The sequence below is a fragment of the Monopterus albus genome, unplaced genomic scaffold (assembly GCF_001952655.1).
Source record: "Monopterus albus unplaced genomic scaffold, M_albus_1.0 scaffold125.1, whole genome shotgun sequence".
Classification (NCBI taxonomy): Eukaryota; Metazoa; Chordata; class Actinopteri; order Synbranchiformes; family Synbranchidae; genus Monopterus; species Monopterus albus.
The window spans coordinates 676,018-689,555 of record NW_018128005.1 but is presented as its reverse complement, the minus strand read 5'-3'; the positions used below and the strand labels follow the sequence as shown (position 1 = coordinate 689,555).

The following is a 13,538-nucleotide window of genomic DNA, read 5'->3' as shown; positions in this document are numbered from 1 at the left end:
CCTTTCAATAAATTTTGAAAGGGAGTTATTCAGCCTAGCTGTCAGAGGTCTCTCTCTTTCAAGTGCATCCAAAATTATGCAACAGTGTCTGTCAGCTTTCAGTGACTGTACTGTATTGTGTGTTTGGCCTGTCTGGGCCTGTCTGTCCCCTTTTCTGTCTGTACAGGCCTCTACAGTCCCCATAGATGTTAACTCATGGGTCCACGCACCACGCCTTCATGTTGTAGTCCTGCTCAAACCACTGACACCTTGGCATTCTGTGGCTTCTAGGATCTATAGATCCTTGTGTGTTACTTTGATTATGCATAAAGTAATTAGAATTGTCCCAAGCAAATCCAAACATCTTAAAGTCTGAAACATTCACCATTCTCTGTCAGTTAGCGTAGGTACATTAGCCACTGGCATTTGGTGGATTATGAAGCAGCCAAACTCAATAGTCAGCAGTGTCAGTTAATAGTACAACCTCGAGTGAGTGATGCTGCAGGACGACTTTGGGCTGTAAAGAAAACGATTTAGCATGTTTACCTGCTACGTTTTAACACCTCTGAAATGCTTCTGTTTGGTCAAAGTTGCATTTGAACTTTACTGCAGATGAACACGTAGATTAACTCAAAACCTTAGACTACATTGTATTAAAAGCATGGATCAGGCTGCACGTTTCTGTCCGAACCTGACCTGAGCAGACATTCGAGTGCTCCAGCCGTCTAGCCTACAGTTCGACCAGTGTGTGTGAACCCATATTGGACATATACTGTACGTGACTGGATTGTATTGAGTAGGTGAAGTGTGCTTATCTAAGTTAATACTTCAGTTTAGATAAATCTGTTTTAATGACATAGGGTGCTAAGAATATCTGCTTATGGTCATTTAAATAAAATTCATACTGTGCACGTGTGATACACTGACTGAACGCATCGTAGAATTTGTTGCAGCTGATTAACAAAGCCCCAAAATGCAGCTTTGTTAATCCTGACCTTGGCCTGATCCTGTGGTCCTTCACATTGAAGGGCTGGAATCTGCAGCTGCAGACTGTAGCCAGAGTAGCTGCTGCAGACACATATGGCAAATGCAACCAGCCTATGAAAAGAAGACTCACTAAAGTAGTGTAACGTCAACTTCTCTTTCTTCTTCTTGTCCTCTTTTATCTTTGCTGTGGTTTTATCATTTTCATTGACTGTTAATCTCTAGCAGTCACAGCTTAGCTCATCGCTGGCAACACCCGTATACATCGATGACAAGCCAGCTTATTATTATTATTATTATTATTGTTATTGTTAAATTTACCTGGATCCACTTTTGTCGTTATCTTGGCAACATACATTTGAAAAAATAAAAAGAACCTTATAATCCAACAAGGTTTACACTTAGCTCACAGAGAAAATAATACAGTTAAAGCAGAAATGTCCACCCATTAAATGAGTATGACTTCAACATTAAAAAAGAACAATTGACCACTAATATGTAATTATTAAAGCACCCATTCTCCAGATAAAGGGCATTTACATTGCAGGCTTTTCTTTAACCATAGATTCCTGAGATAGAAAGGAGGCAGACTCACCCAGTATTTTGACATATTTGCTTTTTTTAGACAAACACTGATTTAGTTTTGGGCTAAACTGGTGATATTCCAGGGTCAAAAAGTCAGATTTTGTAACTGCTGCTCCCCCACAGCAGATTTCCTCTGGCACTTCAGCTTTCCCAGTGGTGTAGAGCTTTTATTTTGGTAGGCCTCTTCTGCCTCTCTCTGCTCTTGCAGTTATGTATAATAGGACATAACTCAGCTCACTGCAAATAAGCCTCCTTATTTTTGCCTTTTCCATTTGCTGAGCTGTAATCTGATACGTCCGAGGTTGTTGGCAGTTATTCGTCTGCGCTGTGGAGCTGTCACATGATGCTGGCAGGCACAGGGCAGCCAGTCCATGTTTTACAAAATAATCCCCAGCACTACTGTCTGCCCATTGACCAACTGTTCCTACTACTTCTACCCCCACAAATCCTCTTGTACAGCATCTCCCAATCCCTCAGATAACACTGGGCTTCGTAAGTAGATCAGCAGTGGTACGGGCATAAGTCATTCTTATTCAGAAACTGGTGACATTTGGGATTTAGGAGAAGCCACTGATTTTGATGTGACTCACCTCTTGAAAGTCATCTTTTCACAGGGGATGGAGGAAGACTAGCCGAGGGCTGTGTGGCCTCAGTTGCAACATGTTTGGACCTGATAGAAAGCACAATGACAGCAGCTTTCTTAGTATAGAAGTGTATACTGGTTCTGTATTCATATTTGTATTCATTTGTGCTGAATGGTGCAACTGCTGGCTCTCAGTGTTTTTTTAGCAAAGCTTTCTGCTGATTCAGTGTGGTGCAACTGCTGGCTCTCAGTGTTTTTTTTAGCGAAGCTTTCTGCTGATTCAATGTGACATTATGCAGGTTCTGCCAAGTTCACATCAGTCTGTGTAACACACATCATGTTGCAACCCCCAGTAATTGCTGGGTATGGTGAAAAATGTAATAAAATGCAAGGAAATAGAATAACATTCCTGCGTATTTGGTAACATCTCATTATTACAGTGGCAAGAGTTGCCTCATAAGGAATTGTTGGTGAGTACTGCTGCAACAACAAGAACTTGTAAAATCAGACAACACAAAAGCTCAAATTAATATTTTGGTTAGTAGCGTTAATGCACCAGCCTTTCATTTAATAACCGGGGTGATGTCACCAGGAAAAGTGTCCTAAAATATTTTCCATTTTAGCAAAAGCTTGTGTTCCGATATGATGCACATCTGGACTCTCTTTGAGTGACGGCTTCTGTGTCTGACCCAATTACGCAAGGCCAGCTATAAAAAAATAATGCTGACATGCAAACTGGCAAAGGCTAGTCGTAATCATACAACTGGTTTTGCTTCAGTGTAATCTTATTTATTGCTGGATTTTAGGAGGGAACACTTGCCTTAGTATTTGTCTGTGCTCCCCCAGCAAAAGTGTGATTCCATCAACAACTCTGTCATTTTTACCACCACGGTTAGCATTGCCACATGTTGTCACAGTAAAGGTTCTGTTTTTCTTTCACTTTATTCTTTTTCACAGATGTGTCCCTCTTTTCTTTCATCTTTATGTTCCTCACTGTTCATATGTTGCTCCCTTCTTCCTTTGCCATCTCTTTCTCATCACATATCTGGCTGACTCTTTGTGAACCTCTGTGTGTAATCGGCCCTTAACAACCAGCTAAAGGACACATAAGCTGTGCTTCATCGTCTGTCCATCTCCCCTGACACACTCCCCCCAGGATTACCGGGGACGACTGTTCCCTCCTCACACTCACCATTTCATCCTCTGATTGGCTGAGGTGGGAACTCCTAGCGATGATGTCAGTTTGTCTCTGTCTGTGGTGTGTGTGTGTGTGTGTGTGTGTGTGTGTGCGCGCGCGCCATCCAGAGAGACAGCCGGGATGTGTCACAGCTTGAGAGGACCAGTGCTCTTCTTGGCTGAGCTTCTATCAGTGCAGTGTAGGTTGGAGGTCCTCTGTGCTGCATGGTTAGTGGCTCCCATCCATAAAAACCTGGGTTGTAGTTTAGGTGACACAGATTCAAATAAGAACAGGTTAGCAAACTTTGCTTTTAGGTTGCAATGGATCATTATTTCATTATTGATTATTGATCATTACTGATCTATAACTTCCAAAATGTCATTAAGTAGTAGGTTTCCTCTGCTAAATAAAGTACAAATAAATTGAAGTATTGGCAAATTAAAAGCCCAGCTTGAGTGACTAATAATAACTCTTGTTTTTGGCAAAAACCTGGTGGTAAAGCTCAGAGAAAGGGATGGTTTTCCCTCTTTTGTCCTCTGCCCACTCTAGGATTTGTGCCTTCATTATGTCATTTTTATTAGTATTTATTTTGTGTTATTAATGTTGACCGCTGCCTGCACAGCGCTAACACTTTTTGCACTTTTTTTGTTAAGAATCTAAAGTTTACTGCAACCAAAGGCAGCTCTGCCATTTGATTAGTCTAAATACTTTGTGTAGGTGAAGGTTTATCGTCAGCTTCATTATCAGGGAATTATAATGTCAGTGGTACATGCCTTTTTAGTTTGGACTTGTTGAAAAACACCAGGGACATTACTGAGTACTGAGGGTATGAAGAATATACTCTGTAACACAGTATGTCTGATAGCACTCAGTCAGGTTTCCCCTTAGTTTTAGTGATATAGTACATATAACATGCTGTTGTGAAAAGGAGAAGGAAGTTGCTTTGGTTGAACCAGTTCTTCAAAGCAGGCGAATGCCTCGTCTTGAATATTCCACCTCTGACAGAGAGGATATCCTCCTGTCACATTCCAAAAACAACAAGATTGTCTCCTGATAGTCAATCACTGTGCCTCCAGTGGCAGTCTTGTGTAATATGATATAGTCCTCACTGCAGTCAAAGAAAATCTACACATCCTGGTGCTTTTCTTGCCCCTGTTTGAGTTTGTACATGAGGCTTATTGCATTGGAAAGAAAATTCCAGTGAGGGTTTTTGCAACTCTTTGCTAACTGTCCAGGAATTTTTGTCCTGTAGTTTAATCTCCACCCATCTAGTAACTCAGAGGTGTGCTACAGCAGCTGAATTATTTTTATGTTATTTTAGCAAACAATTCATTGACAGCAGTCACAAAGAGGTGAAAGGCCTATGGAATTATAAAAGGCCAAGAAATGAACTTGTGCTTGAATCATGGTACCAGAATCCTTTAACGCGAAGGCGGTGGCCTTTCAGCTGTCGATGCTATGAGCCTGATGGCTTCGCTTTGTTCAGGCTCAGCGGGTTGTTCATGTGATCTGAGCCAGTTGCCCGTGGATTCTCCTGCACCTGTCCACCACCCTTGTTTCTGCTTTACCAGCCCTTGACATCTGACATTCGCATGCTATCGCTTTCACAGCTTTGCACCAGTTTGTTTGTGGAAATTTAGCAATCAAGCAAAACGGTACTGCTTTGACACTCAAATACCAACATGTGAGGACCTCACCATGGAGTCTAGGAAACGACAAACCCACATATTTATTTATTTATTTATTTTTTAAACAATTTTCTTACTTTTTACTGACAGTAATGAAAGTAATTGTCAGTTGGAGCCCTAATCTAATAGCTAACATGTTAATCACAGTATATTTCTAATTCTACAGTTACAATCTTAAACCTGCTTCTAAATCCTGCCACAGAATCTTCCAGCTGGTTGAGTCACATGAACCTTGACAAGCTGCTGCTCTGCCTGAAGGAATGTAATTCACATTGGTTCTTAGTGTTTAATTGTATCCAAAATGTTCCTTCACTAGGACATTTAGACTAAGCCAAGGCTGCTTCTGATTTATAACCATTTATACTACTTGAAAAACATTATTCACTGCCTGATACAACTGTTGGAACATGCTGTAAAATGCTGTTGGTTTACTGCTACTAGAGCTCAAGTATCAACAGAATTTCTCATGCACTTCACAATATACAGTGTCTCGTTTCTGGACCAGAGTATCTGTAACCAGCGGCAATGGGAATCTGATAGGGTTATTAGGTTGCAATGTGTGTCTCAGCTCTCTATCAGGAAGCAGAGTGTCAATGGGAATCTGATAGGGTTATTAGGTCGCAATGTGTGTCTCAGGTCTCTATTAGGAAGCAGAGTGCGGTTACACACAGGTTTACATAAAAATGTCACATGAACAAACACACACCTATAACTGCACTCGCCCCACTCTATACAAACAAAGCTTCTTGTGTGCATGTAGCATACTGGGTTAGCTGCTGCAGGAGAGGAGGGTCAGCGAGTGTGTAGTTTAAGGTACAACTGAGATGTGAAGACGACACCATGCTCATCATGATGCTGCAGAGCTCTGCGACTGATGGGTTAAAACAAGTCATGCATGCTACAGTATATTTATACAGTCAGGTACGGAAAGTTTTCAGACCCTCTCAAGTTTTCCACATTTTGTTATGTATGCATATGACTGTAACCTTCTATAATGTATTCACCAGTTGCATTATGATTTCATGCTCACTAGAAATGTCACAAGCTGGGTTGCAGGACTGTATCAAATCCAGGCTTTTTGTGTTGGTTTGTCATAGACGTCCAACCCATCTCTGTTCTGGTTTCTCTAAGGACACCTGCTGTCACAAGCTGCCCGATTGTGCTGTCAATATAGATTTAAAACAATGAATAAAATGGTTGGATGAGGACTAATTCCTCCTTCGCAGAATCGGTGGATTTTCACGTGCTCTGTGCTGAAGGCAGCTTTCACTTGGTGTGTGTGTGTGTGTGTGTGTGTGTGATAGCTCAGAGTCAGGATCAAATGTCCCAGATGAGCTTCAGAAGACTGGTTTCCAGTGCACCTGAGCCAGTTGCCTCTGATTCTATCTCTGCCTTCCTGTCTCTCTTGATGCTGCTCTAGGGTTTTTTTTTTTACAGGAGTACTGGTATATCTTTCTTGGATGTGTCCATCGGTAATCTCAGGAGAGAGAACCTTTTAACTTTATTCTTATCTGTGTTTTAAAATGATCCTGTTCTTCTCTTTCCTCTCTCATCGTGCCAGGGCATGTTTCCTTGTCATACTGGGAAACGACATCAAGGTCTGCTCTAAACTGTGCTGAATGATCGGTGGCAGCACTAAACTCTTACCTGGCTAATCGTCTGTTGAAGTTCTTTCTCTGCCTTTCAACTGAGAAGCTTTTGCTCCACTACATTAGTTTGTGATCTATCAGCTCAGGCACCCGTGGACTGTTGCCAGGCTTCATTTTCAGCTTTACCTTTTTGAAAAGCCATCTTTTTTCCACTTTGACTCAATTTCCTGATTGTTTAAGGATTAAGGGTAGTTGGGGCCGGAGGCAGTCGTAGTCAGGCTGGCAGCTGGTGTAACCGTAGACGCCAGTCTGGCGTGTCTTTATGACCGTAAAAAGGAGCACTAATTTCTTAAATTCTGGTTTTCTCTGGTCGACAGGGAGATCCTTTACATAGCAAAGTGGGATCTCTCAAAATATTTTCTTAGTTCAAGCAAGGTTGATCCTTTTTGTTTTTACTTTAGTAAAAGGGATGGCTTTCAGTAGCATTGATAGCATTTTCTGTGTATTTCGTGTTCTGACAAAGGAATTTCTTTGCATGTAGCAATCAGTTACTGATGTCCAAAAGCACAAAACTGTCCTCTTAAATCAATTCATGTCTGGATTTCTAAAAAGTCCAGTTCAGTCTCTGTAATGCCCACAGCTTCCTGTCGGCTTACTTTATGCAGAAATTTCCCAAATATTTGTTTCAGTTACTGTAATTCCTAATGATTGAGTTGAAAAATAAGACGGGCAGGGACAACATCCACAGCATGTAGAGTGTTTGACAGGAAACAATTTAACACGGTTGTCTGATAAGCACCTTGTCTTTCTGTCTGAGTTGTCCTGATGCAGTAAACCCTCTCACCAAAAAGATTAAAACAAGCACCGTGATGTCTGTTCAAATGACCCTGTTCTGGTTTTAGCTGCAGCCAAAGAGCACTTCACACTGTGAAACTGTGTCAGAGGTGGTTTGGAGCGATGCATTTGGGCCCCTCTCTGTCTCGGTAAGCTTAGTGGAATGAAAATGACAACTTGCTCTGATAAGAAGGCGATCATTTGTGAACATTACATGATTAGATAGTTGTTGCTGTTCTATCCAGCGGAAGTGCCAAACATAGCATAAACATTTCAGCATAGGAACTTTTCTAATCACATGCTTTTACTTTGAAAAACAACCACAGGCTGCTGCTTTTGAAAGATCCTTCCCTTCTGGGTAGGCCTGGCCATTGGGGTCTGATCAGTAGAAGTTACTTGGAAACTAAATCAGACTTTCTAGTCACAGAGTCAGTTTTGGAAAGTGGCACGTCTACATCTCCGTTCATGTCGTTACTGAGGTTGTTTTCCTGCCTGTGTCACTACAGACATATTTCAGTTTTAGTGCAGTGAAGTGTTATTGGCAGGGCATTTAGATTTTAAAACACTGTGTCAAAGCACAAAACAGAAACAACATGTTACTAGTTAAACGTGTAGATGTTTAGACTTGGGTCCTCTTATCTCTCTCTCACAACACAAGCTCCCAGCATCCTCTCTGATTTCATTAATTTTTAGCATCAGCTGGTTAACGTGCAACCTACGTGAAGGTCATGGAAGACAATGTGTTCAGCTGTTCATCTGAAATGCTTCCCTTCTGCTTTCTCTGCTAAGCTGCTTATTGCTATAGCAGGTACGAGTATGAGGCTGTGTTTGTGTGTGACACTTGTATGAAATATAGTCTAGGCCACTTACTGAATGAGATGCTGAATGAAATTTAACTGTGCTTTTGCAGGCACCTGCAAAACATTTCAGTTCATATGGAAATAGATGGACAACTTGGGGCTGTCTGGAAATGTTAGGAAACACATAGCAACGTTTTAATTTAATCACTTTTATTGGTCAAGTATGTTACACACACACACACACACACACACACACAAGGAATATGTCTCTGGTACAGAAGCGAGGCAACCACCTGCAAATACATTTGTATAGTCTTTTAAAAATACTCATATAGCAGAAAACGAAGTTAGAACCCCACCTGCAGCCAATGTGGGGCTCCATAAACCCTAACTCACTGTGACAGAATCCAGTTTATAGTTTAAGATGGAAGAAGAAAGGTGGTCTTTGTGGAACGACAGGATGACTCTGTCTCTTTGGAGGCTCATGAATTCACCTTCTCTTTCTTCTTTCTTTCTTTCTCCTGTGATCCATGCAGTCTTCCTTACATCCCAGCCTCCATCCATCCTCTCCACCCTTCCTTCCTCTCAGGCTGCCTCAGGCCTCATTGCACAGGAGGTGGAATTTAAAGACTGGAGCCTGCTATGTGATTGTTTTATTATTCACTGTGTGAATCAGTAATATATGATGACGAGTTCCCTGTTTCCACCGCTGAATGCCGGATGGGGATTTAGCTTAAGCTTAAATAAAAGTGCTCTTGTTTGGTGCACGTAAAAGCTGCTGAATTGAGCCTGCTGATAAACCGTACCTGCCTTAGTTTCAGTGTCTGCTCGCAGGCGGTGTAATTTAGCCTATTTTTACAACCTTGTACGTTAAAGTGTGAAGTGGTTGCCCGGCTTGATCAGATATGAGGTTGTGTATGAATGGCAACATTGTTCTGTGTGACTGGCTCGGTGCCATCGAGGTGCTTGCTGTTGCCAGTGTTTCTCTCTGGTTTCTGTCTCAGTTTTCATTTTCCTCTTTGTTTCAGTTTCTGTGAGTCAACAGCTGCAAAAGCAGTAGAGTTGAATGGACGCACGGCTAAAACACAGACTGAGCAATAGGGAGGAAGGGACTCGAGCACTGATCTTGGTGTGGTGGTTTTAATGGCTGCAGTGGTGCAAGTTGTATGTAATGCATGGGAATACATGTTACAGAGGGACTGGAGGAAGAAAGAAAGTCATAACTCTGGATTTGTAAAGATGTTTTGTATATGTGTAGCCTATGTTTAAAGTAGTATCATCTAAAATGGTTTTAAATACAAATGAATGGGTCAGAACTGGATTTTGAAAGAACTGTTTGCAGCACATCCACCCAGTTTATATATTTATCGTATGTGTAATTAATTACAGGGACTATAGTGTAGTTAATTTGCAATTTCTACTTTTTTTTTGTTTTACTTTTCTGGAAATATCGTCTGTAGTTTCTACACTGACTGTGGACTGTGGTGTTATGTGGTGGCCTGCAGAGATAACACGAACCTTTACATGTGTGAAAGTAAGAAATCTGGCTGAAAGTCTGAACATGTTTCAGTGCAAACAGGTAAAAACCACAAAGCCTAGAGCTTTATTTTATGATTTGTTATCAAGATCTGTGCTAGTGAAACAGTTGATTCAGGATGGAGACAGACGAAGAACCAGTACGGTGCTGACACTTGGATGCAGTCTGACCTTTGGCAGCCTCCTCTCTCCTTTCTGGCTTAGGTTTTGTGGCTTGTCACCTTGATAGAAGCCTCTCACCTCTGCACAGCACAGCTGGATGGGGCTGTTGTTGATTTTGATGGGAGTAGATGGGAACTGCAGTCCAGAGCCTTGAATTCCACGTGGCGCTTGACAGAGGGAAGAATGTTTGGTACTTGAAACTGGGCAACACAGACAGTGCTGCACAATCACACTGTGTGAACTCTGATGCACACATGCAAATCCCTGTTTCAGTTTTTGCCTCATGCACCTGAATGTTGTAATATTAGTCTGTTGTGATATTCCTTGAAAGACATTTACAGTTCACTGATTAAACTTTAAGAGAGCTACACATGTTGGTCAGTGTGTTTACGTTTGAGGCCTTGAAACAGTAACATGATGTTTATTCAAATAATTAAAAGGTATCAGTGATTTCTAGCAAAAGAGTTTTTACATTTTGATCACAATGCACCCAAATGGACAAGTCATTTCATTTAGGATCTCACAGGGCCCTTGAAATAGAAGAGTTGTGACATTGAGGAGTCAAAAACAGCAGCAGTGAGTCAGGCCCATTGTTTTCTGTAGGGAGCAGCAGGATTTATCACCAAATTACTACTTTTATTAACTTGTACAGCCTTGTAAGCCAATTCAGTGTTCTGTTGTTGTAGATAGCTCAGATATTTAGCCAGGTACCTAATCTATTAAAGGGGTACAATATTTGAGAGAGACAGTCAAAAGGTTGTCGCTAACAAAAAATGTCACAAGTATAGTCATTTCTATTGATTTCAGCTTCTTTAGAAGACAGCAGCCAGCTAAATGGTCTTATACTTGTATACAGCTTTTCTTTGCTTTGCACCTGAGGTTTGTGGAGCACACACAAACTGACATGCCAAAGAGAGAAATGTGAGGAATATCTAGCTTGAATGTGATAAAACATGCTATGAATTAGAATCTGACTTCCACCTTCAGTGCATAACTTGTGAACTCATAATTATAAGTTTAGATTTTTTCTGAAAGTGGTTTAAATCAACATGAAACTGACACCTGGAAACACTTTTTTTGAGATTGCACACATTGAACGTGACATATGAACAACACATGAACATACTACCACGGTGGTTGTAATTCACACTGGCACGTCTCTTTGTACTGAAGTCTGTCTGTGGTTTTACACATCATGTAGCACTGGTGTCATTATACTTCAGTAAAGGGCCTTTTGTTTCTTACCCCGACCTGGCTTTAACCCTGCAGTGCAGGTCATATGCCGTGGTTGTGCACACATCTGAACATCAGGTGAGACTGAAAGGGGATTTGTTGCAGCTGATAAGCAGAGCTGAGAGATGTTTGTCTGCCAGATAAGGTTAAGCAGCAATATTTGAAGAAGTCAGATATTCTGTGACAGACTAATGACTCACATGGATGTTGACACATTTTTCTCAAGGTTTAAAGCTATAGGCTCTCTATAAGAGGTGGTCTAAGTGTTTGTGGAAACGGTAGTTAACCTTTATTTTTCCAAGGAGGGTTTGCTTCAAAGACCTGCATTTGTTTTGTCCACTGTAACCTGCTTCATGTTGTTACTGGCACACCTGAGCTGCCGATTACAACCGCATTCCTCCACTGAGCCGTACAAAAAGAGCGATTGTGGGTCTTCAGTTGTTGAGGTGAGATTACCTCGGCAAGTCTTACACTGTCATGATTGCAAATTACATTTAATGCTGTACCAGGTTTCACACACTTCACATTGACAGTAAGCCTGTTGTATGTTCTTAGTCCGATGATCATGAGTGTTGCAGGGTAAAGTATGTGTTAGCACAGACTGTATTGGGTTGTGTGTTATTAACCCAACACAAGGTAAGTGCCACACAGTATTTTTAGCAGCTTCCACCATCTCATTGCCTTAAAGTGACTTCTGGAGTGTACAAAACTGTGTCATGCAGAACTTTCAAATTAAGAGTTGCACAAGAAATTTTGATTTGCTGCTCCATTACTTTATGGCACAAAGAAGGAAAAGGTGATGTTTTCATGTGATTGGAGTCAACATGATGGCAGAGAGTGGAAAGATGTGTTCAGACTGAGCCAACCGTCATTCAGCCTGCACTGCCTGATTCAGTTGTTTATTGGATAGTTGCTCACGATCACTCCCCGGCAACGTCACCCTGTAAACTGTTCCCGCTGTCTGTGTTGGTTGTCTGTTCATCTGCATCATCTGTGGAAGAAGTGGAGCAGGACGAGGAGGTCGCCTCCTCATGTAGCAGGACAGAATCCTGAGCGCAGCTCACACCGCAGTCATCGGTGTTAGAGTCATCCCCGGAAGATGACGTGGAGGAACTTGAATGGAACACGGTTTCCAAAATACTGGCGATAACTATATTGTGGAAGGCAGTCGACCAATCATCATCACTGTCAGAGTCGGAGCTTGATTCAGCCTCGTCAACCAGGTGCTGTTGAAAATACTTTAAGATATAATTTAGTCTCTGTTAACCTTTGCCATTTTTAAAAACATAGACCAAGTCATAATCAATTTAACTGAAATAATAGTTGATCATTTGAACTGATCATTAGCTTTCCTACCTCCATGTCTATCATTATGTTGTTGGCGTAGATGTGGTCAAAGCACATGAGCTGGTTGTACAGCTGGACAAGCTCCTGGTAAGTCACCTCAGCATCACTCCTGTCACTCTCAGGCTCGTCATCACTTTCATCAGACTCGAACCCTGAGTCGTAATCTTCCAGAGACATGGTGTTGCTGTGTACGGCTCTCTGCTGTACCTCTGATGGCAGGTGGAAGTAAGTTTGGGGCTGAATCACATGTCAGTGTGTTTGGAATCAAGTGTTGCCACAATAAAGTCAAGTCTGTTTATTGAGCTAGGCAACCATTGGTGCTTTGATTTGAAAAATGCCTGTTGAGTTCTGGGATCACTGTTTAGCAGGGACCTTTGGCTTTTGGACAACTTGTTTGTTCTCTTTGTCTCTGAGATGAACCTCGTATAAAGCAGAATCCTAGAAATGACATTAATGAGCTTGTTGTATTAATTAAGATGCAGTGTGTGAGATCCAGTGATATCTACTGGTGAGGTTGCAGGCTGCAGCATTCAGCAAAGCTTTCATACATCGCGTTCAGCAGCCCTCACAGCGATTACTGTAAATGTGGGAAGAATTGCGCACTCTGAAAACAAACGTGGCTTACTTGGCCAAGCAAAAGCTAACGGCAGCTCACAGCTTTTCACAGACCACACTTGAGGTTGACTTGCATTTAGAGGTAAAATGAAATGATCTCTGTGGGATAGTTTTGGCTTTCAAATATCAGTAGCATCCAGTGGCATCTGACTGGATGATTTTTTTTTTTTTAAAAATTGCAAAAGATGGAACAGAATGAAACTTCTGTCATTTATAGCTGTTTATGGATTTCTACCTGGCCTTGCTGAGCAGCGAGTACCTGGCCTCTCTGTAATGTAGTGCTGGTCTTTCCTGCAGGCAGCGGGGTAGCCGGGACCTGCTTCCAGCTCTGTTGCACTGGCGAGATCTACAGTGGGTACGGAAAGTATTCAGACCCCCCCTTAAATTTTTCCCTCTTTGTTATATTGCAGCCATATGCTAAAATCA

At 41.7% G+C, this 13,538-nt stretch overlaps 2 protein-coding genes across 3 annotated transcripts in view; one reads left to right on the top strand and one right to left on the bottom strand.

Moving 5' to 3' along the window:
* The window catches only part of LOC109967086 (partitioning defective 3 homolog), a 207,316-nt gene that overhangs the window by 13,714 nt on the left and 180,064 nt on the right, over window positions 1–13,538 (top strand). The window lies entirely within an intron of this gene.
* LOC109967087 (suppressor protein SRP40-like) lies at window positions 11,547–12,760 on the bottom strand. 2 transcript variants are annotated; one of them, XM_020612439.1, is made up of 2 exons: window positions 12,507–12,760; window positions 11,547–12,376 (listed from the first exon to the last, which is right to left on the bottom strand). In XM_020612439.1, exons 1-2 carry the CDS (start codon window positions 12,672–12,674, stop codon window positions 12,071–12,073), a joined length of 474 nt encoding a protein of 157 aa, XP_020468095.1. In that variant the 5' UTR covers window positions 12,675–12,760; the 3' UTR covers window positions 11,547–12,070. The 2 variants fall into 2 exon arrangements, with proteins under 2 accessions (XP_020468095.1, XP_020468094.1); XM_020612438.1 differs by having other exon boundaries at window positions 11,549–12,388.